Genomic DNA, 24,743 nt, shown 5'->3' with positions numbered 1-24,743 from the left:
CCAACGGGTTTTCTTCCAGTGAAAATCAGTAAATTTGCAAGCGCCATATCTCGAAAATCAGTGGAAATAAGGTGTATACCTGCACTCTCCAGCGTGGGGGCCCCTGACCTGTGATGCCAGATCGGGGGCGGGTTCCCTCAAGAATTTCCCCCACCTCGCGCACACTACGCCGGAGCTGGGTGTCTGTGAGTTGGACTCCGAAGCGCCGAGCTCACGAACACGCCGCTGCGGCGTAGTATGCGTGAGGTGGGGGAAATTCTCGAGGGAACCCGTCCCCGATCTGGCATCACAGCCCCTGACGCACCTGCTGCCCCTTCCAATCTTTCTCTCGCACAGCGTACCTTCCGTTGTCAAGGACACCGCGCAACGCTAAGAAGGCTGCCATGACGGGCTAGTCCGGCTAGCGTCGGTTAGCGTCGCGCGGTATCCCTGACAACGCGGACGAGAGTGAGAGAACCCCAAGCTCCCGCGGGAGTGACCTTGGACAGCGCTGGTGTATACATTAAAGCTTATAGAATTTGTCTTGGAACGCACTATCAAGTGATCTCGTCATAAAAATAGTTTTATTTTAAAAAAACCGAACTTCACCATCGTATCTTTTAAAATAATAATCGAGAAAAAATCATCTCGGCTAATAAATTTGCCCCCCCCCCCCAAACCATATATATTTTTTTTCTCCAATGCGTTAGGAGATATCCGGCTGTTCAATCTTCCCGCGGACACCCTGTATAACAGCTTGATACGTATGATATATAATTATTTCTTATAATAGTTTGTATAATGCACATATCATGCGAATGTGTTGATAAATATACTGATGAAACAAAATTATATGAATTTTCTAATCCCTTCGGGAGTCCTTATATTTCTTGTATTTAGTCTGCACATACATCGCATACATTTTGTTGATTTATTGAAATTCGTTTTATTTTGGCTAAACAAGTAAAGAACATATGCAACAAAAAGTGAACTACAAGCGTAAACAAATAAAATAAATAAACAAAAACTTTATTTTAAAATTTGTAAAGAATAAACACTCAAACTCTGTTTTTTATTTTCTTGAGCCTAATTAGGTTTTCTTTCCCAATTCATAACTGGGCCATCTGTTTCCTTCTGTCATTAAACGAAAATGAACTTTGAAGTGTGGCGTCTCTCTACCACCACGTTCTTTTTCTGAGATACGTTTCTTTTCATACGGTTCTAACTTTCATATTTCTAAATTCTCTTACTGTTTACAACTTCCTGTCTATTCTTCTACAGTTCGTTTCTCGAGGGTTTCGCCTGGGCCTGGCGTTCGTCAAGAACATGTGGCGACCAGGCCCGCGCGAGCCCAAGCGGAGTCGTTTCTCGCGTAGCTTTCTCTTTTACCGATCTCAGCTTTTCTTCAGTGTCCTCTCTTGCTCTTTTTCTATTTCTTTCCTTCACTTTTTCCACCCCTGGTTAAGGGTACGGTTTGTGAAGACAGTTAGTCGGTATCGAGCAGCTGCTGTGTAACTTGCCGATAACGTCACGCGAGTCTCTGGTTATATTGTCGCAAGCTTTATATCAAATAAATTGAGTGTGTTGTTAGATGGAGTCAGACATTATTTTACTACATACCACCTCAGAAGTATATTTTAAATACGATTCTGTACACTACAGTTTTATAAAAGAGGTTAAATGTAACCTCTTGTATGTTTGTATCGGCATTATAGAAATTATTATAACAAATAATTATATATCATACGTATTAAGCTGTTGTACCTACTATCCAATTATTAAACTTTTGAATATATATGTCACTATTAACATATGAAACTATTAAATTATAAAGGCGAGGTTCAGCAAGCTAATTTGTAAACAAATTCGTCGTCTACATGGTCGCAGGGGTTTTTGCGTGACAACGTATACAGGCAGTGAGATATTTGGTATTATCATGACCAGTGTACTGAGACTACTGGGCGATGGTACAAGAAGTAGAAACACACATGGTGGCATTCTAAAATCAAACAAATAAACAATTTCTTTGCAGATTACAAGCCAAAATAATTAAAAATCTCGAGTTTAGTAAAAAGGACACTGATGATATTAACACCATGAATAATGCTCGACAAGACAAATCTAACACTGAAAGAACTCGGCTACCTCAATCCGTTTCGAAGTTATGTATATGAAGAAGAATGTGCATTGCTGCGTGGAGCTTCAACTTCTTCATATGTACCTATTCATGTTGTTAATATCATCAGTGTCCTTTTCACTGAACCCGAGATTTGTAACTATTTTGGCTTGTAAACTGCAAAGAAAATATTTATTCGTTAGGACGTCGTCGTTTGTGTTTATTATTTATCATTGTTGGCTACTGCATTACTTACTTTGTTTGTTTACGCACAAATTGACACCAGAATTACTTTGATCCGGTGAGCCGTACGCCCGCTACTGCGTTTCTTACCATACTAAATCCCTCGAAATCAGAGTTTCGGGGAGCGGATCCCCCCGCGGCCTAATGACGTCATTGCGATAAGACTTCATGTGAGGCATGAATCCTGAAGACCTACCTACGTAATCGTATATTTATATTAAACGTACTGCTTATTGTTGATGAGTAATAATTTAGGGTGATCATTTCGTGACGCTCACTTTCCGAACATGAGGGGCTAAATTGTACAGCCGGATCCAGACCTGAATGAATATACGTTGAGCAAGGTTGCACGCGCACGAATATTCTGATGTCGACGGGTGAAACAGTAGCCAGGGCCGCATGCTTCTACATCAGAAAGGGTGAGCGTGAACGCTTATGGTAGTGCGGACGTGTCATTCGTGGTGACTCGACGCATGCGGCCCGACTCGCGAATGCCGATGAAGGCACATGGCCTGAACCGGCCGTTCTCGGTTTTCTTCCACACATCAAAGGAAGTTTGGAATGTATTGCGCTCAGCGTGGAAGATAGAAGCAAATGAGATACTTTTCTCAAATCCTCGATGTCCCGGATTTTCATGATATTGAAATATATTGTAGTCCATATGAAAGTAGGAAGGGCTAAGTACTCATTTTTCTAGTTTCGAAATTGTTAGATAATAAATAATTGTTTCGGGTTCGAATAGTATCGTTACCAAGTCCAGCCAAGATGTTGATACCTACAAAGGATCGAAGCTTTTGAGTACGTATCATTTATGTATCGATACCTTCTGATACCTACAGTACTCATACGTGCTTAAGATGCCATGATACTTCACCGCTAGGTATCGATACTGCTTGAGCGGTATCACGCTCATCACTAATTTTTATGAAACCCACCTTCAGAAATGAATTTTAATGACCTAAATTATTGAAGACATGAACTTGCGTCTGTTTTTTAATCATGAAAGCTGGATCTATGTGAATGAATTTAATCCATTGCTAATATTGTCATGAACAGTTAATGAAAAATAAAAAAATTACATTTTTAACAATATAATGCATTGATCATATGATAGACTTTAAACCTCTATTTTAATGAATAATTTGTCTTTGTCGCGGGACGATCACCGCTCTCCGTTATTCGTTCTCTCCTTCTCTTTGTTTCTCCTTCTTTCTCTCTTTCTCTGTCTCTCTCTCTTGCTATCTCCTACTCTGTTCTCTCTACGCGACAGAAAAACTGTAAGGCGCTCTCGGAGAAAGTCATCAGGCTACGTGCACTACTTTCTGTATATTACACGATTAAACACCGGCTGGTAAAACTCGTAAAATAAACCCAATAATTTATCAGATTCTATATTGGAATCTAAAACGATCTTTCTGATCCCATCACATAGTCTTTCTTTTCTTCACTACACCTTGTATTGTTCTCAATTCATACATCCTGACCGACTCGCTGCTGTATTAAAAAATCACACCAGATTACTCGCGGGGAACGGCAATACGCTTCGTGGAGGGATGCAGGAAGAAAAAGGGTAATCCGCTCACTGCGCGTGACCCCGCCCGTATTGTCTTCCCTCTAAATTAGAGACGTATTCCTTATCTCTCGAGTATATACACGCGCTCGAATATCAAAACAAAAGCACGCCTTGACGTATTCCGTGCCAGAGAAGGTGGGCTTGAAGTCCGATTGGCTCTAACCTAACTAATCTGCTCTGCATCCGTCCCAAACGGCCACTCTCTTGAAGAGGCCCTCTTCACAGCAATATGTCCTCCCCAATGCCCACCTTCTCTCAGACGGAATACGTCAACGCATGCTTTTGTTTTGATATTGGAATGCGTATTTATACTTACGAGATAGGGGATCCGTGTTTAATTTGAAGAAAGGACGACGCAAGCGGAACCACGCGTAGTTAACGGACTACTCCTTTTCTTCCTGTGTCTCTCCACGAGGTATAATTCTTTCGATGGCATCTTTACGACTGCGGATTGGGCTAAGCTAAGCACAGAAGTTGGCGAAGACAAACACATGGCACTTTCAACCCCTCCGCATGCGTCATTCGTGCGCGCTCATTATCAGCCAGCTCAGCGTATACACATTCAGGTCTGGATCCGGCTTAATACGTTGTCACGTCAGTATGAAAAATATGCTAAATATGCATCGTGTATAAAAAATATGCAAAATGTATAAAATCAAAAATATAAATAGTTCTGGCAATGTCCCGCTTGTTTAAGTCATTCCTATAAAAACATGCATTTACATAAATTCCCGCAGTCTATATTATAATTAGGTTAGGTATACCTAACCTATTTTCTATCCTATCTGCTCGAAGCACTTACAATACGTACATTCGGCCCGCTTGAAATAATTCAATCCGCTTGGTTCTGTTCGAGCGGTCCGGTTCCTTCGAGCTGCTTGAAGAATTCAAGCTACTTGGTTCTATCCAAGCCGCCCGGTTCTATCAAGCCACTCGGTTCTTTCGGGTACTCGGCTCTGCTCGGAAACCGGGTTTCAGCTTGGTTCGGATTTCAAGTTACCCGAATATTCAAGTACTCGAACAGCTCTAGGGTCCTCACATCCTAAATAAGTAGGAGCTGGTAGTGGTGATGATTTTTTATTAGTCTACCCGAGGAAAAATTATCATCTTAACCGTGGAACACTGTACTTCCCCTTCTTTGGTTATACGTGAACGGTCCGCCCCAACCAGAATGCATACAAGTGGAAGAGACTATACTTCCTATTAAAGACTATTCCCTCGAAGATAAATTTAATCAAATTTCAAAGGAGCATTACAAAATAGCCAGACATCATTCCGACCGACCGGATATGCAAACCAGAAAAGGTGTTCCATCCTAGGCATACTTTAACTTTAGATGGCAGGGGATGCATATCATCGAATTTATCATCCAACCAATACATTATATTATACATATGTATTATACTCATGCGAGCTATTCTTTACATGACGTATCTGTAAAACAGATAACGGGGGAAAAAAGTAATTTATTTTATCACCTTACCTATTCCGATTAGTACGTGGCCGAAGAGGTGCTCCTGACTTCAACTCTGCATTAGGATACTGAGAGAGGTACGTCATCATTGACATTTCGTCTACGTTCGGGTTAACCATTTCCTCTGGTTTAATAAGCTATAAGACAATAATAAAGGAAAGTAAAAAACTAGATAGGTAATGTTGATTTCAGCAGTTGGAATAGTTTTACAAATTGTTATGTTGAATAAAGGTTATATAGGAGCGCAATTAGTGAATATATCAATACTCGTTTAAGATTTCAATACTGGTTCAACTTAAGGATGAGCAAAATATATTTCAAACGGTATTCGAACAATGAATACCTTACTGTTTTGTAATCTTACATGTACTCAAATTCTAAATATATTAGTACTTAAAAAGATTTCATTATTACAGGTAGCCGCAAGGAATATCAAACATACAGTGCTATTATATGTGCGTAAGAGCTCAAAAATCTTTTTTATTGTTTATCTCAGGAACACTGCATCTAAAACTATATTAACCGTTATTATCAGTTGAATCTGAGCGAGCTGACAGCGTCGCAAAAATGAACGAGATTACAGTAATCGCCCGTTATGAGTCCGATTTGTCCGCCCGTTCAGTGTCCGGCGACTATCCCCACCATTTCTTGGAAGCCTGCGGACGGGAGTGAGAGAACCGGACAACGAGCGAGAGGACAAGAAAGCGTCGACACGAAGTTGCTGTCGGGTACGAAAGAGAGAAAGCATGATACTTTGTCTCGCTCCGTCTTTCAGCTGGAGGGGCCCGCACGCGGGTCGAGCCCAAGCTCGAGTTGAAAGTCGCTCGTTGTCCGGTTCTCTCACTCGCGCCACTGGCCGCGCAGAACCATGTCCGCAAGTCACTATGAGTCCGCCGCCAGCCCCGTTTGACGGACTCATAACGGGCGATTACTGTATGTATACGTATTTCTCGTTCGACCGCGCGGTGCCGTTTCATCTTCGCCGGGTTTCGCCGGTCGATCACGCGATGATTCACAGCTTATGCAAAAAATAAAATTCTTTATTTTCTTCATCGAATCAATATGGCAGTGACACCAACGGAGTCTTTACGTTTTTCCGATGAAAATCATACCAAATGTTATTTAAATCGGACTATTTTTAACGAAGGTAATTTTACATTACGCAAATAATTTTTTCCTCTAATTTCCTTAATTATGGTCCGAATTATATCGTTCTTAGGGCTAATATCATCGGAAAAACATAAGGAATCGATTGGCGTCACTTTTGCAAAAATCTGATTAGAAATGCAGAATTCGAGATTTGTCGCTGCTTAGTGCGCAACATTGTATGACCCCGCTGATTCGAGTATCGAAGACCATGAGACTCAGCGAGGTGCGTGATTGCTGGCGGTATCGCCTTTGATGACTCTTGCCAGAGAATCAGACTGTATTTTGCATCCTGTTTTTTTTTTTTTTTTTGACATTTTGCAAATGGTTGTACTCAGAAACTGGAAAGATGACACGGAACCGCGCAAAATTGAGTCACAAGAGAAGCTCGGTTATGTGAACATTCCGACTTTTTTTAAACTCCGCAGGATTGTATAGGACCTCGATGGAAGTATGAGGCAATTTTTCGTTTGTACCTATTTTCGGTTCTTCAGGGTGAAAACACCCTTTAAAAGTTAATGTGTGATTTCCTTCTTTCCTGTATAACTTGAAAACTACAGTAGATATAGACAAATTATTACAGTGAAAACATAACGGCTTTTTATAACCTATAAAATTATGTAATGAAATTGTATAAAATTTGCAATTTAAACAGGAAAATGTTCCCCACCACAAATTTTAAAACACTTTGATTACATAGTTTTATACAGCACAAAAAACCATTAATTTTGTTTACAACATATTTTCTATATATCGTTTCTAAGATATACTGAAAAATAGGAACAGAAATCATTAACCTTTAGAGGATGTTTTCACCCTGAAAACTCGAAAATGGGCATAAACAAAAAATTTCCTGATATTTCTATTGAGGTCCTCTACAAATCTGCACAGTTTAAAAAAATCAGAATTCGGGTACCTGAACTTACGTAAGTGTAGTTTTCGTCTGAATAACGGATATTGAATTTGAACAATAATTTTTAAAATGGCGGCTGTTCAAATCAAAGTAATGAGAATTTTGACAACTTTTTACCCTTTCAACGCTCGAAACACATAGAAAACATCATCGGAGGTGATTAGTAATTGAGACGAAAAATATATGTTTTTTAACCATATGTTCCAAGTTTTTCAAGACGATCGCGTCAGTACATTTTTCTAAATTTCGACAGAAGTTTACGAAAATATTGTTCTTAGAAAAACGCGTTTAAAGTTTACGTGATCCGCTCAGATAATCCGTAGTATTGTTCATTCAAACCTCTGTAACTCATTGTCAGCTAATTTCAAGTTTTCACCAAAAAACCTTCGGTTTGACTTTTTGAGCCGTCCAAAGTAGAAAACCCCCTTTGTCATATAAGTCCAATCAAAAAGAAAGACATCGCCTCGACAACATTTCCTCGTCAGTTTAATTGCCGGTAAAAGAAAAAGCCGTTGTGTTTCAACCGCGCCTTAAGGACCCGCTGCAAGCATTTATTAAAGATGTGTCTTTTACGTCAATGCTTAGGTAATATTATATGGGAACGAGTGATTTTGAGTATAAGAAGTGTACAAGGTGTGTAAATTAAGTAATGAGACTGGCAACGGAGCATTCGATCTGGCAACACTTGGGATGCGGGACTTGGAGGGGCGGCAGGTAAACATGTGACATGCGATACGCTCTCAATCCGAGTTTGGACTCGCTAGAGTCATTTGGTTGTCCGTAGCGATTTTTTTCGTGTTACAGTTTTTTCACTTTTTTGCTTCAGACTTGGGCACAGTGCAACGGAAACTTTTGCAAAACTTCAGCGGACCTACGGAGACAGTGTTATGTCAAGGACCCAGTTTTTTCAGTTGTTTAAGGCATTTTCAAAAGGAAGAGAGCCAATTGAAGATGGACCACGCAGCGGAAGGCCTTCGTCTTCAAGAACCAGTGAAAATGTCGACAGAATACGGGATCTTTTGCGTTCAGATCGTCGGTTGACAGTCAGAATGATCGGGGAAAAATTGAATTTGGCTCACACTACCGTTCATCAGATTTTGATCAATGAATTGGGGATGAGAAAAATCTGCGCAAAACTGGTTCCGAAAAACCTTTCGCAGGACCAAAAGGACATCAGGAGGAAAAGGTGCGTTGACTTTCTGAAATCGATTGAAAATTATCCGCATTTTCTGGAACGTGTCATTACTGGTGACGAGTCTTGGGTGTTTGAGTACGAAGAAACCAAGCGCCAGAGCATGAAATAGCACACTTCAATCTCTCCAAGGCCTAAAAAAGTAAGAAAGAGCAAGTCGAAGATCAAACGCATGCTGATTTGCTTTTTCGATAACCAGGGAATCGTCCACAAAGAGTTTATGCCTCAAGCCCAAACGGCCAATCAACACTTTTACCGAGAGGTTCATGAAAAACTTCGAAAAAGGGTCATGTGTGTGAGACCAAACATCAAGAACAACTGGGTGTCGCATCACGACAATGTGCCTTATCACACAGCAATTTCAATAAACGAGTTTTTGGCCAGTAAAAATATTCCTGTGACACTTCAGCTTCCTTATTCGCCTGACTTGAGTCCTTGTGACTTTCTCCTCTTTCCGAGATTGAAAAATCACTTCAAGGGACGTAATTTTGAGACACTCGAAAACATTCAAACTGCTGTAACCGACCAGCTGAAAGTTATTCCAGTATCCGAGTTCCAACACTGCTATATGGATTGGAAGAACCGTCTCCAACGCTGTGTGGCTTCTCAAGGAAGTTATTTTGAGGGAGACAATATTGAATTGTAATTCTATTCGAATAAAAAAATTGAAAAAAATCAGTCTCATTACTTAATTTACACACCTCGTATATGTTATATTGATTCTGATAATGTTGCTGTATCGAGCGAATCATACCAGTGTGGATGTTTTCGAGTTTCGCGGCATCATCATTATCCGGAAATATCGTTGTAAAAGAAAGGCTCATAAGAGGGCAACGTGGAAGATGCCAATAAGACCATAGAAACGACAGAAAAACACAATATTTTCGGAGTAAGTGTTTCAACTTCTTGCATTTGGAGCATATTTAAGTTCTGTGTAAGGAATGCTTGAAGAGTTCTAGTGATAGTTGTTAACATTACAGAAAATATTAATATTAGGGTTCAGCGTGCGTGTGCGTGTGTGTGTGTGTGTGGGTAGATGTATAAGAAGTACGCGCTTGCGTAATAGGCGACCGTGACGCGACACGCGAATGCGCAGAAGATAACGGGCATTATCCTACAGGACGTAGTTGTGATAGTCTCTATAGTAAATCCTCAACTATCTGTAATATTACTTTTAAATATATATAAAAGCTCATCAATAGTGACTATAGTGACATAATTTTGAAACAAAGATCTCATCATACATGATGCTATTAAAGATTATTATGTATTATTTTGATATCCTAATATTGTAAGGCCATATCTTTTTCATTCAAAACACTACATAGAATTTGATAGTGTTAATTATATTAAGAATATTGATAGTAACAACATATAACAATTCAATTTTTTACTGAAAAAAATGCTCTGTCTACAGTAAATTTTTTTTTTTTTTAAGTACTTCAAATGGATGTGACAGACCCAGTGCATAAATTGATGTCCTGAAAATGAGCGCAAGCTCTGTTGAGTTAAAATTGATAAATCCGTCGCTATAACTTTTTTTCATTAGATATAATACATATAATGTGACTTCTCCGAAGATAGTATTACTTTTAGATGAGAACACTTTATGAAGAATAAGCATAGGAGTGTATTGAACGCAGGTATACGGTATACGGTATGTGTTCAGTATTTATCACAGCGTTCTTCAACCTTTTTACACCTGCAAACCAGCGAAAAAAGGAGAAATATTTCGCGGACCGGTTGACGGCTAAGACAGAAATAAAAGCCAATGTAGATAGTACTTTATTTATTAAATCTAATGTTATAAAATTAGAATTCAATTAAATTTTTTTATTTAATGTAGTGGTTACATGATGGGGGCGAAAAATTTCGCTGACCGGCATGACACTGGTTCGCGGACCACCGGTTGAAGTACACTGATTTATAGTAACAGATACAAATTAGCCCGGTTACTCTATTGGCTTTTTGAGGTTTAAAACTGCGAGACAAATAAAGTAGAAACTGCCGCTTTACAAAAAGGAGAAAATGCTGCTTTGCGTCACCCTGCGTTCAATGTGCATCTACTCTAAGAGTCTGATCGTGACTTCAGTTAATCTTATTAATTATAGAATAGAAATTTGTACATTCTTAAAACTCGATTACTGAAATAATTACAGTAGAGCGTCAATTATCCGAACCTCGATTAACCGAACTATCGGTTATCCGAACCAGTGCTGCATCATCGCTATCCCCAACACTTCTTCGAATCAGTGTAGTGGTACCGATTGATTGATTGACTTTTGCGTAATATAAATTTACGCAGTAGTACTCTCGTATTTAATAAGTAATTTTAGATGTAATTCCTATAGTTATAAACTGTGTAAAGTACACGCATGCTTCATTCTCCGAACTGTTCGATTATACGAATAATTCGAATTTCCGAACCACCTCGGTCCCAACTAGTTTGGATAATTGATGCTCTACTGTATGTAGAATTTAGCTAATACGGTACTATTTGCCATTGTTATAAGTTAAACGTATCTAACGCTTAAAAATAGGTTTACTTAATATTTGAAGTCGATACTGGTAAAGTACACGAACCTGTGGTATATTAAGCCAGTCGTCAGCCAATCCCATTGCTTCAGAAGCATTTTGTAGTGCATCGTTTGGATTCCAATCTTGCCAATCAGGACAAAGACCTGGTGCAACAGCATCTACAAGTGCGCCAACTGCACGCCCATCATTCCAATGAGAAGTGAAGTTGGTAAGCTGTAGATCCGGTAGTTTGGATTGGATCCAATGCATCAATCGTTGTTTCGGTGTTGCATATTTCTCGTCGTCCTCCCCCTCCCACGTGGGCATCGAAATGGAATAATGAAGTATCAAAGTCCATATTAGACCAAGGATCAATTTCAATTTACAATCTACGATGTCCGAAGAATCTGTAAAACATTGTTTAAGTCATAGAGCAAATAAAAACAGACAGAACATTATAGTACGAAAATGTAAGTAATTATAATAAAAAAATATGCGCATTCATTATTAAGGATTCTATGCATTACATTTCTACACAGAAAAATTAGTTTCCTAATAAACAGAACATCACAGAATTTGATAATATTTTTGGAATTTATGAGAACGCAACCTCGATCTAATACTTGCAAAATTTGTTTATAACCATCATGTTCCAAAAGTGTCTTATCATCCTTAAACAAATTTATTTGGAAGGGTTGGTCTTTCTGGATCAAAATATAAGAAAAACTAACTCCGCACGATTGGTACAGTACATACTGCCTCGTTAAGGGCACGCAGATTAGCCCTGTTGCAATATGAAATACACTTTGTATTACGCGCCAATATCAATCGCCAATCTTTGTGGATGGTGCTGCCAGTTTATGTAGAAGGCGCTGTCCAAAGTCGTATACGCGTACACTCAGGGTTGCGAGGCGGTTCAGTACGCCGTACTGTCATACAGGGTCAGCATTTTATCTTGCATCCCGCGCTCAGGCGAACAGATAAAATGGCAACAGTGCCTCACGGACGCATTCCACTACAACCATGCACCGACCCGGCGTTCGGAGAGCTGCCAGCGGCCGCTGCACAGCAGTGATGCCCGGCTTCGAAAATTTTAGGATGATGTCTTTCAAATTAACGTCGCAAAGAGCTATTCGGAATTTCCCGGCCCGCGTTGAAAAATTTGGGCCCTTTTTCGTATAACTTTTGAACTGTAAAAAATATTGGAATAAAATTTGCGCCCAAAAATGCGGAAACATTATTCCCTCTTAATGATTTAACATAATTTACGATTACTTAATTTATCTTTTATTAATTTTTTAACCATAATTGTTGTGAAAAGCTTTTGCAAACTGTTTATTTGATACTGTATTTAATACTCTTTTAAAATTCGTGGGGTTCATAAAAAATAAGCTAGATGTTTCTGTACCATTACTTTCAAAAATTGAGAAATTAAATTTTTATTCAATTATGTGTTAGTTCTGTAGACCTCAGAATGTATTGTTCTGGTTTTCACTTTATCCTTAATGCAGTGCGTGTGTAGGTCGGAGGTAAGGGGTAACTAATGGGACGTGTCTTTGATTGTAGCGGTGTTTGAATTTTTTTCAAAATTTTTGTGTGTGAATATTTTTAACCTTTTAAGGAGGTAGACACGTCACGTGACCTAACCGATTTGGCAAGTCGGTATTACAGCAGGGTTTTTTCTGCACAGAAATGGTAACACCCATAGATACGCGGCTGCCTGGTGAACGCGAGAGGGAGGTGTTTGCTATTTCCATATTTTATTCTGAATGTGGAAATAAATCCTCAGCTGTTGCGTTGTAATTGTAAAAATTTAAACGGAAAGTCTGCTGGTAGTGCAAACGAAGAAAATTCATTGTAGGGAGGACCGGGTTAGGTTGTAACATGGGGTAAATTGTAACATAAGTGAAATCTTTTGAACGACAAATCTGGTAACCCACAGCATGCGAGAGCTGCTTGACAATATTAGCACCGTCGGTTTTCGTGACGCAAACGAGCGTTATGTATTCATTTTGTGGTTATAGCCCAGAATTATAGTATGTAGAGCACGTAATTGAATTTTGTCTTAGCACGTTTATTTCAATTAACCGTCATTAGAAACCGTTTGAATATTTGTTTCTTGGTCGCAAACGAATCAGTACACAATGGTTAATTGTAATGTGTACGCATTTTAGTAATTTGATGTTTTGTTTTTCGTTTGCTGCGATAAAACGCAAAAAATCAAGCACAGGGTAAATTGTAACATGTTTCTACTTACTCCGCTCTAAATGGAGATAAAGCAAACATGTTACTTACTGACACACCGGAAAAAGATGCTCTAGACGAAAAACAGAACAATCGAGAATCGAAAAACTAGAAAAAAGTATGAAGATGTAACCGTATTCCGTAACGGCTACTAACCGGACGGTGGGTAGAGTGGCTGAGTGAACAAGACGGGTAAATTGGCTGAAGGGGTATTTATTACGTCGCGTGTACAACGGAGCCCGACCAGGTCTATGCTGGCTTACAAGAGGACGCGGCGCGGCGCGAAGATCGTTACGAGTCGGCGGGTGATGAAGGAAGGTGGGGTGTGGTCGTTCTGGTGCCCGGCTGTGGTCTCCACCAATGGCCCTGACCGGGAAGTCTTGAGCCCGATCGCCCAGTGCGTAAAACCCGCGGGAGATATGGAGACTGTAGGATCTCGACTTGCGTCTATAGGTCGGCGAACTCGCGTTCCTCTAGGGGCCGTGGAGGTAGAGGAATCCAAAAAGACACAATGATACAGCTTGTAGTACACAAGAGATCACTGGGAGAGTTCTGACCGTTCGCCTGTAACGCTCGTGGTAGACTCTGCCTGGCAGGCCCTCCGCGCTAGCTTATATGCAGCGCCACGCGAACTTCGCGAGCGAGAGCGCCGCTCGGCGCGCAGCCATCTCGCGGCCGCAACGTCCCACCGTTATAACTCGTTAAGATTGAGTTTCCTAGCCGCGCCCAGCGGCCGCGGCCAGCGGCGGCGGCCGGCAACCGCGGCTGGTAGCCCTTGGCGGCGGCCAAACTTCGGCCGCGCAGCGTCCAGAGTCCCACTTTGGTTCGAGCGCACTTGAAAGGGTCTACGGCCGAGGATTTATACCTGCTTCAGAAATAAAATTTTTTTTTTTCTTTATCGTTTCGATATGGAAGTGACACCAATGGATTCCTTATGTTTTTCTGATGAAAATCATATGAAATTTCCTGTAAATCGGACTATTATTAACGAAGACAACTTGAAACAATATAAATTTATCTTTCATGGAATTTCCTTCATGTGGTCCGAATTACGTCGTTCGTGGTGTCAGTTTCATCGGCGAAATATAAGGAATCCATTGACGTCGTTTTTGCAAAGATCTGATGGGAAAGGCGGAAATCCTGGATATTTCTGACTTTTTAATGATATTCGAACCCTTTCAAGGGTCGAAACTCATAACATTCGGTGAGGCACTGCGAGGGTTTGACCTCGTCACGGGGTACCATGCGGCATCTAAAGAGATGTGTCAAAGGACAGACGCCGCTGGAGAATCGCCCTGTATGTAGTATTAGAGTAAAATACAACCTGCTATGACATCCAACTAAATAAATTCTACACCAAGAAGGCTCGAAGCTTTTATAAAATCAAAACGCAATCCCACAAATTATTAAAACAAATTATTAATACAAAAAGTTAATCAGGCTGATCGACCAAGCGTCCGACCAGAGTCACGGTTTATGACCATATTGTCCCACGAGACGGCGCGGCGGTTAATAACAGTACCTACGTCCGGGTCCGAACCCATCGTACGTACTACCCACCGACAGAGTAATATACGGATTAACTCATTGCGAGACTGAAGAATGCCTAAAATTATTAAAGACGGCACTACCTTCTTGACTCCCCTTTAGAAATGCTGGCAAACAGATGTTGTCGAAACGCTCTTGGGAAAATACGAAATTATCGGACGAAAACAACGAATGAATTCCCGCTTTTGTCCCAACGCACAGTGGGTGTCAATCCCAAGAATAGAGAAAAAATTCAACATGCCACTTTTTTCACTCAAAATGTCGAATTTTATGAAGCTACTTTATAAAACACTAGTACTGCATGCGAAAAAATCGATAAAAAGTTTAAAACATCTTCGTTTGTATTGCAATGAGAATATTCCGAGCGTACAATCTTTTCTTTACTTTTTAAAACCTTTATTTCTGCCATCTTGGGTCCCTTCACCCAATTAGCCGATTGGAAAGTTGCCCAAATATTGTATAATTTCGTAGGAATGTATTAACACTTTGTGAACAGTATTTGGTATATAGGATAACATGGATACAGGTTTGCAAATATTTCTGCACTTTGCATAGTATGTAGATATATTTATCAAATTGTTCTAGTTTTATTGGAATTATTCACATTACTTTTTTTAAATAACGTCAATCCTCCGTACGAGCTGTATATTAATACTTTTTTTATGAACTTCCTTAATTATATTCCGCAGTTTCAGTGCGAAAAATGTGATGTTGTTGAATTTTCCCCTATTGCTTGGAATTCAGCCTCGCTGTGCGACATAGAATACAGGTAATTACTCCATTATTGCCAAATTTTGTTTTCGCAGTTGTGAAGTTAAATGTATGAAGTTCCCGGAGGGCAACAAAAAAACCGATAATTGCTGATATTTCTTCAATGGGTTTCTTATGGAAAAGAACTGTATGTAACTAATTATTTGCTATTGCTTACCGAAAACGATACTACTCATTTCGGTTCCCAAAAAATTTATATCATCAAAATTTAAAAGACTCGATTCAAAATCTTGCACAAGAAAAAACATACAAACTTTGACACGTGTCTACACACAGATCAGAAGTAGCCGCCACGATATTTTTCCCTTTTTTAGAAACTCATTAGTTTACAAGAAATATATAAAAAAAACATGATCCCATAACTTTTGAATTCTGCCATGTTTCCTTATTTTTGGTGATTCTGTCCCACTCTCGCGTTCGATCGCAGCGCGGCCGCGGGTATGACTCCCTTGGCAGCAGTCAAGCGATTTGCCGCCGTGGCTAGCCGCGCGAGTAGTAGATTCCGCCATCATGCCGGAAAACAGACACTCATCGCATTGTGTTGCGTCTTAAGTAGCCTAGGTTGCTGGTGCAGCAGACGCGCGGCCGCAGCCGCTCGAAAACGCAGCTAGGAAAACGGTTGCATGCTTCTCCATAAGAGCGGTGCTTAGGATTTGGCCGCCGGCCGCGGCTGCTGGCCGCCGCCGCCGCCGGACGCGGCTAGGAAACTCAACCTTCACAAAGGCAAAAGTAAATAAAAACGAAGAATATGATTTTGATCGAATCAGATGAATAAGCAATGATTATTTAACTCAGGTATATGAAATGTTTAATAATGATCAGTGTTTTGATTTATATTTTTTAGAAATGTATTTTTGTGTTCATATTTGTATTTAAATAAGTGAAACAGGTGTATTACAATTTACCCCAGATGGTATTACGTTTTACCCCGGACTGGGGCACGTTGTAGCAAAGGTTCAGATTTGTTTAAGATGAAGTTAGATGTCTAAGTGTCCAAAATTTTGTCACGTAGTTACACTCAATGAGTTCACCACATACGTAAGTAGTGTAGGAGAAATAATAATCACTGGCTTAATAGCAAGGTGTGTATATATATATATATAAAAATATTTTATATATATATATTAAATGAGGTAAGTGAAGAATGGTGAAAAAGTATAATTGCTGATGTTCGCGCTTGCGACTCGCAACGGTCTCTGCGGCAAGCGGTGTATCGCCCGGCTACTTTTCAGAAAAGTGGCAACAATCGAGCGTCGATTGTTAATCGACGTGATTTCGGTCGCTGGTAAAATAATGTCACGCTACGCATTATTCGGTCGGCTTTGACCTTTACGCGCGCGTCCGCGTTAGTATTGGACTTCGCGGCCCTACAGTAGTAAGTCATGCAAATTATTTCCTGATTGAGGAAACACTTTCGAGAAAAAAAAGTGAAAATTTTTTTGTTACACTTTGCTCCGGTCTCCCCTACATTTCAATTACTTGAAATGTGCTTATGCTACAATATGCTACGTTGGCAGTAAGGAATTATAAATAAAAATATAAAATAGATGAGGGGATGTCCCCAGAAAATGAAGTTTGTTAGGTTAGGTTAGGCATTTTTTTATTAACAGAACACTGAAACAGAACCTGAAAGTCATAGGCGGAGCGAACACAGGAAAAAGAAATTAATCGTTCCTCCAATATTCAATTACTATATTACAATGTAAAAATAAATTAAATTATAAAGTAATTTCGCATTACACGACTCCGGTTACATTGCTTCCTACCTACGTATATAAATTGTAATATCAAAAATGGTTTCACTATATATTGCCCCCCCCCTCCCCCCTCCGAATGAAATCCTAGCTACGCCCATGGTGAAAGTTATATACTTATTATAAGATAATTAAACGTCCTATACAGAAAGCAGTTAATGAACAAACATTATAAACAAAATTGTGTTGGTGCAATAGTGACTTTAGATTGCAATTGCTTATTCGATAGCTTTTCATATGCGCTAATGCACTCGCCGGTGCTACTGCGATGTTGTCGTCGATTATACAGAAACAGAATTTGTGATGATGTTCTTCACCAGATCACTGTATTAATGAATTAAAAAATAAATGAATTGGTAAATTAGTTAAAATTAATGAACTGTGCATGATTTTAAGAGGGCCGTCTCATTTTTGTTATGGTCGAAATCGATCGAAGCGTCCCCAGTAAACAAACGGACCCTAATGAAACTACTGCGATCGATAAAACGCACTTGTACAGAGATGATACCTCCCGGTACTCTGGGTAGACACATTTTTTACGCATAGTTACCACATGTTCTGTTCACTCTGTCTCTGCCGCGCTGTTGCCATAGAGTACTATCTGTTTATCAAAAAGTCTTGAAGGAATACAGCACGAGAGCTGCGTCTAGCGTCAGAGCCTCGCTGAACGTAGCAATAATGAAAGAGAGGTCCGGGAGTGTAAGAAGGAAAGATGGAAAGATACCAAACCTGACACAATTTGAACTATCATTATTAACGATATTACACATAAAATTTATTTGCATAGTTGAAAGCCCGTTTCGTTCAAAGTAGTCCGATTTAAATTATTTTCTGTCAATTTAATCTGCAGATTCACTTTCATATTGATAAGATGAAAACTAAAGAAATTCTGTTTCTTCATAATCGGTGATACATCGCCAAGCAACTCCAGGCGACAGGTTAGACGGGTGAGCGATACAATGTCGCTCGGCTCGAGCTTCGGGGGACCTCTAAAACGAAGGCCTTCGATTAAACAAATTATTTGTGGCCGACGGATGAATTCTTGTCGAATAAACTGATTCATCCGTGGCGTTTCAAATAAAACTAAATCTGGGTTATTTTTATTCGACGTCAAATAAAGATAAAGTCTCCTTAATTTGATAGTTTATTTCAATAATTTATAATGCCCATCTCTGGATGAAACAATACCAAATTGCGTATCAATATCCCTTCTAAACTTCGCAATTCCTATTATCTTCTCTCATTCTGTGCAATATTTATATTTATTTCTGAAAAATATAATGATATGATTGTTCAATGTTTGCTTATTTTGTTTGTTTTAATAGAATGTAAAACTTTCACATTTTCTATCGTATCGGCATGAACGTTTCAGTAACATACTGCTGAGAATTTCCAGATGAAAATGAATTTAAACACGGTATAAATGGGATTATTTTTAAACAATTTTATTCAGCTGTGATCCTCTGTTTGTTTGATGTATGCATGGTTCAAATCTGGCAACTCAAATTTAACCAACTTCGAACTATCCAATTATCTTGAAGCTTTGCAGGTGCGTGTAGTTTGGATGACAATACAACATTTTAAAAAAAAATTGATCCCTAAGGGGTGAAAAAATTACCCTTCATCAATAAATATAACCCATAACCACAAATCCAAACGACTTGAAATCACCCACTCGCGTTCAATACACGGAAAACGACAAAAAGCCGCTGCGTTCGGGATGCTAGTCGCATTGCGATTCCCGTAGTAAATACACAATTTATATCGAGAAATAATTCGTTACATTCTAATTGGAAAAAAATTGTGGTACAAGAAAAAAATTATTTTTTAGTCTTTAGTGCATTTTAATTAAGCTTTTAGTGCATTTTTAATAAAATCGTTTAACATAATTTTTTTAAATATATTTTTTAGCATTATTAGATTATAAATGTTTCATTTATATTTAATTATCTAGTGCAGTTCTAGAAATAACCCGATTTATACCGTGTTTCAACTAATTTTAATTTGGAAAATATCAGCAGTATGTTACTGAAAAGTTACGTTTTACATTTTATTAATCCATAATCCACTACAAACAACACTGTATGCCTTTCAAGCCGAGCAGCCCAAATCCTCGGCTCGAAGAGAGATCGCGCCGATTCGGATAAACACGCTGCCGAAAGATGTTCGAAGCCTTCGAATAAAATTCGAATAAACTACGGTAAAAGATGAAAACCTTATTCGACGGTTCGACTGAACGTTCTTCATATAAAAAAAAATTATCTTTCGCCGTCGAAAAAATTCACTTCAAATAAATTTATTCATCCGTAGTGTTTGGAATAAAGATAAATCGTGCTATTCGAAGATTCTAATAACGGATAAACATAAAGTATCTTTTATTTGAGTTTATTTGTTTATTCACCGTGATTCATTCAAGCTTCTCTGACGACAAAATAGTAAAAGGGGAAATGCGGCAACAACGCGATACGACTTTCAATACGTATTGGCAAATATATCTTTCCTACATTTAACGGCTAGTTTGGACTTCCACCGGCTCTGATGGTACATGGCACGAATATACTATCAGCGCCGGGACGGAGAATCCTTGAAGTCTCATTCTGTCATTTCTCGAGTCTGTTTCAGTACACGATTCATAAATTCATTATTATTTCAACGTACAATGCTTATTAGCGTTGAAACGCACCACACCACCCTGCACGAATGTCTACTGAAGGCAACTATATCCGCAAAAACTTCCTTCGTGCCGATTCCAGGAAGAAAGTTGGTTGAAACGGTTTGTTTACTACATTGCATATACGTACACGTTTTTCCTAGCTTGTGTGAGCGTACGCACACACTTCAAGGCCCAGTGAGACGGCCCCCTTAATGACGCCTAATTTAATTATACTTACAAACTGAATTACTAATTGTAATTATCATGTTGACTGCCGATCGCTCCGATCGGTGTAATCGGCGTTGGACATAGAAGACAGATCACACCGATCGGTGTGGTCGGCAGTCAACGTGTTAAAAGAATACTTCTTGACGTGTAACATGAAACTGCGCATGCAAATTGTTGGGCTCGGATTATCGAGAAAGACCTACCCACTCCACTGCAGTGTTTAGCTTTCTCGCTGCGAGCGAGGATCTTCGGGCCCCAGTAGCCCACCCGTTGACAGCCGAGAGCAATAAAATCGACGGGCCAGATAAAATGTGCATGTTTTTGATAAGTGTTGATGAAAGTATTGCCAATGGAGTTTTTAGGGTTTCTCGATGAAAATGATGAAAAACATGGAGCAATTCGGTCCATTTTTAGTGAAAGTAGTGTGTGTCCTAATCATGTATTCATAAGAAAAAATAGACCGAATTGCTTCGCGTCTCGACTCATTTTCGTGGACATAAATTCACCACTCCATCGGTGGTAACAGTCTTATCAAGGTGTAATAAGAAATATGAACATTTTCATATTCAGTACTGGATGAATCAAGTCGCCATTGACCGAGGGCTCTCGCTGGTGCGCTATTTCACTTGCACTCGGTTTACGTTGTTCAGTCACCTTGCCAAGCGGTTCGGGCGAGGGCCCTGAGGTAAATGTTTACTTTAGGGGAGGATTCTCCGATGACTATGAACTTCACATATGTTGTCAAGGTCATCATTCTGAACAACATTTCCCTCTAAATTTTTTGGCGCTCGACTTTGGTTTACGAGATATTCGCAAAAAACTTGGCATAATAGTACATTGAAATCTGCCTATACAGACGTTACAAACACAATATTTGATAACCTTGCGGTGTATCAAAGCTTTGTTTCCAGGGCTCTTGACAACGGCTTACAGGTAGACACTGTCTATACGGATTTTCAAAAAGCTTTTGATACAGTCGATCATTCTTTGTTACTACGCAAGCTTTACTTCTGGGTTTTTTCTGAGCCCCTCTTATTCTGGTTTAAGAGCTATCTCTCGAAGCGTGAGCAAATTATATTGATTGAGAATTGTCGGTCTTTCCCGATTAGTGTTACCCTGGCGGCAGAGGTCGCATCTTGGTCCCCTGCTCTTTAATGTCTTTATTAATGATATTGTTGGCATATTCTCAAATACCGGTGTCTTGCTGTATGCTAACGATCTTAAGGTGTTCAGGACTATCCAGTGTGACCAGGACGCAGTCAGTATGCAGGAGGATTTATCTAGGTTTGAGCAATGGTGTACCGGGAACAGGATGAGGCTTCATACGGGGAAGTGTGTGGTGGTCAGGGCCTCTCGCGCTAGGTCTTGTGTTGTATACCCTTACAAGTTAAATAATGTAACGCTTAATGAGGTCTCTGAAGTTACTGATCTTGGGGTGTGTATTGCACCGTGTTTAGACTTTAGGCTTCATTATGCGCGCTGTACAAATAAGGCTATGAGAACTCTGGGTTTATCTTCAGATTTGCAAACCACTTTCGAGATAGGCAGCCATTGAAACTTTTATATGTGGCCCTTGTTAGACCTCACCTAGAATATGCCTCGATTATTTGGAGCCCAAGGCACGCGAAATACATCAAATCAATTGAAAGGGTGCAACATACATTTTTTAGATTCGCTTTACGTGTCCTTGGGAATCCTATGGGTAGGAACGATCATGACTATCGCCCTGCGTTGACTTACTTTAATATTACTACTCTTGGGGACCGTAGACGTAGCGCTGACATGATCTTCCTATACAAGGCTACAAATGGTCATATAAATTGCTCTGATTTGCTGGCCTTGGTTACTTTCAATGCTCCGCAGAGACTTATGCGTTCTAGGCCCCTTTTTGTTTCGAGGGTCCCCCAGTACCAGTATTACTCGGTAAACCCGCTTGATCGAGCTATGTATGCGGCGAACCAATACTTTAGCGACATTGACTCGTTTACTGGCTCCCTAAGTTCGTTTTTGTCGTTGCTAAATAGGCATGTTACTCACTTTTGAGCAGACAATTAGTGTATAGTTTATAGTTTATAGTATATACTCAGTTACGTGTTACCTCCAGAATCTTAACTGATCAAACTCTGTCATTCCTACTGATTATGTATAGTTTGTATGCTATGGGTATTCCCGTTTATTAATAAATAATAATAATAATACTAATAACAATCATCTTCTTGTCGCCGGTATTAGTATTGGTAGCGCATCGTAGTGAACCGATGTGAGTATGTTTTAAATTCGGTAGTTCTAGTGTTAACTAAAGTTTTTTGCAAACATCTCGTAAACTAAAGCCGGCTGCCAAAAAGTTTAAAGGGAAATGTTCAAAATGATGACCTTGACAACATATGCCCGATCACTTGAAGCAACATTTCAATAGGAAAATGCATGAAACTCTGGGACCAGGAATTCTCAACCAACAAGTGAACATCCCGAACCCAGAAATTCAAAAAATTCTGAACCTTTGTGAATATCTAAGGAATTTCCTCCTGATTACGACGCAACTTTTGTTTACTGCTTAAATTCACTCTAATGGGGTGTAATTGACGCGAATATAAAGTTTGTCAGCAAAGACTTTCTTGATGTCAGTTCTATAGAAGGCTAACTTTCCGTCGCCATGGAAAGTCCCCTCCCTCTTGTACTTCGCGGTGGCAATCATGCGAATCGCTGAATTTCGTGGGTTTCGAAGCTCCAAACCAGCGGGACCATGCAATGTTGGGCACTAAGCGTTGACAAATTTGCAGTTCTGCATTTCTAATCAGATCTTTGCGAAATCGACGTCAATCGGTTCCTCATGTTTTCTTGATCAAATTGACCCCAAAAATGATATAATTCGGACCATAATTAAGGAAATTGTTGAGCGTACCGAGACTATGCTTGGTCCTTCTCGATCAATTGTGAATGATTGAGCCGCGTTAAATAGAGCTGTAGATGGTAGTAAAAACGATATCTTATAGCAATGAACTTTATTAATAGTCTGTCTCGAATGGTCTGTCTTGTTTGAGTCGTAACGACAATCTAACTGCCGGCGTGTCGAGCCGATCACGCAGCGCTCGGTTCGTGCAGCGTCCTCTTTCGTCGATCGCTAGCGCGCACTGTTGCCACGAGAAAGGCGAATTCCTTTCGGTCGCTTCCAGGAAGCTACAGTGTTGTCGAGACGCAACAGAAATTACGTGAAAATTCGTTTGCAGAATTGAAAGCCCGTTTCATTAAAAATAGTCCGATTTAAATTATTTTCTGTTAATTTAATCGGGAGAATGCCAGGAATCCATTTCTGTCATTTTCATACTGATACGATGAAAAATAAACAAATTTTGTTTCTGTATAATCGATGACACATCGCCGAGCAACGGCGATCTCGCATGGCTCGGGCCACAAAGGTTTTCGTCGGTTATTCAAGCTTCTAAGGTCGTATTCAGATATATTAGCCAGTGAGTTTCGTGACGCGTATTCTCCCAGCATACCGTCCATACCGCTTGCCTGCCTCGGTGCTCTTTTTCTCAACGTTTTCTGACACGCTGTCGTTCTATCTCGCTCTCGCCTTTGTTGGAGATCCGTTTGGTTCTTGTCAAAGAGCACGCTCTCTAGCACTTCACCCTGTCTTTCTTCAATAACCATTAGAAAGCGTGAGGCTGACTTCGACCTTCGTTGCCCAAACCCAAGGCGAGTCGATGGGGGGCTCGAAGTGTCTTTTCGGTTTTTCCGCAAGGGCTACCTGCTTGTAGGACCCTTGAGGGCAATTGGATTCATAGCTTCAGACAGTACACAGCGTCTTAGCAGTTACAAAGCTAAAATTATATTCTCCGTAAACTCCATGTACTGGAAGAGTTTTTACTTTTAAATAAAGTATCGTTTTAAGTTTTTTTGGAACGAGTGTTTAATCTCCTGGTACACAACACCTTCACAGAACAAGAATGAGCCAGGAGTGGTGGGGATAGGGCCGAGCTCTAGACGTGTAGGCCAAACCGAGTTCTTAGCGTAGAAATACATACATCAGAATAGGTGTGTGTTAGGTCGGAAAAAATTCAGGAGTTTTATTGGTCCGGACATTGATTCTGTCTCGATAGCTTCATCTCGTGTTGGTCTACGCATAGCTTCATAACGCACACAACTATTACGCTAAGAATAAAAAAACAGCCACAAGGCTACGTTCAGACGGAGTCGAGCTGCGTTCCCGTTAACCCCACCATACCTATCGGGGGCCCAGTAACTTCAACCGCCAATCCACAATCGTCAGGTGGTGGTGGCTGATTTCTCTTCGATCGCTGTTCGCGAAAACGAATCGACCGGCCAATATATCTGAATACGACCTTAGGATTTATCCTAAGCTTTAGCTGCAATGAAAGATAAAAAGAT

General features: G+C 39.9%; 1 protein-coding gene across 4 annotated transcripts in view; it reads right to left on the bottom strand.

Annotated features, from left to right (window-relative positions):
* LOC143369378 (filamin-A-like) overlaps positions 1-24,743 on the bottom strand; it is a 446,998-nt gene that overhangs the window by 328,927 nt on the left and 93,328 nt on the right. For all 4 annotated transcript variants that reach the window (XM_076813239.1, XM_076813240.1, XM_076813241.1 and 1 more), the window contains exons 3-4: positions 11,220-11,560; positions 5,395-5,522 (exon numbers count right to left, since the gene is read on the bottom strand). In XM_076813239.1, coding sequence (XP_076669354.1) covers positions 5,395-5,522; positions 11,220-11,560 — 469 coding nt within the window. The remainder of the gene's footprint in view (positions 1-5,394; positions 5,523-11,219; positions 11,561-24,743) is intronic.

Source organism: Andrena cerasifolii, chromosome 5 (genome assembly GCF_050908995.1).
Source record: "Andrena cerasifolii isolate SP2316 chromosome 5, iyAndCera1_principal, whole genome shotgun sequence".
Classification (NCBI taxonomy): Eukaryota; Metazoa; Arthropoda; class Insecta; order Hymenoptera; family Andrenidae; genus Andrena; species Andrena cerasifolii.
This window is presented reverse-complemented; position numbering and strand designations above follow the sequence as displayed.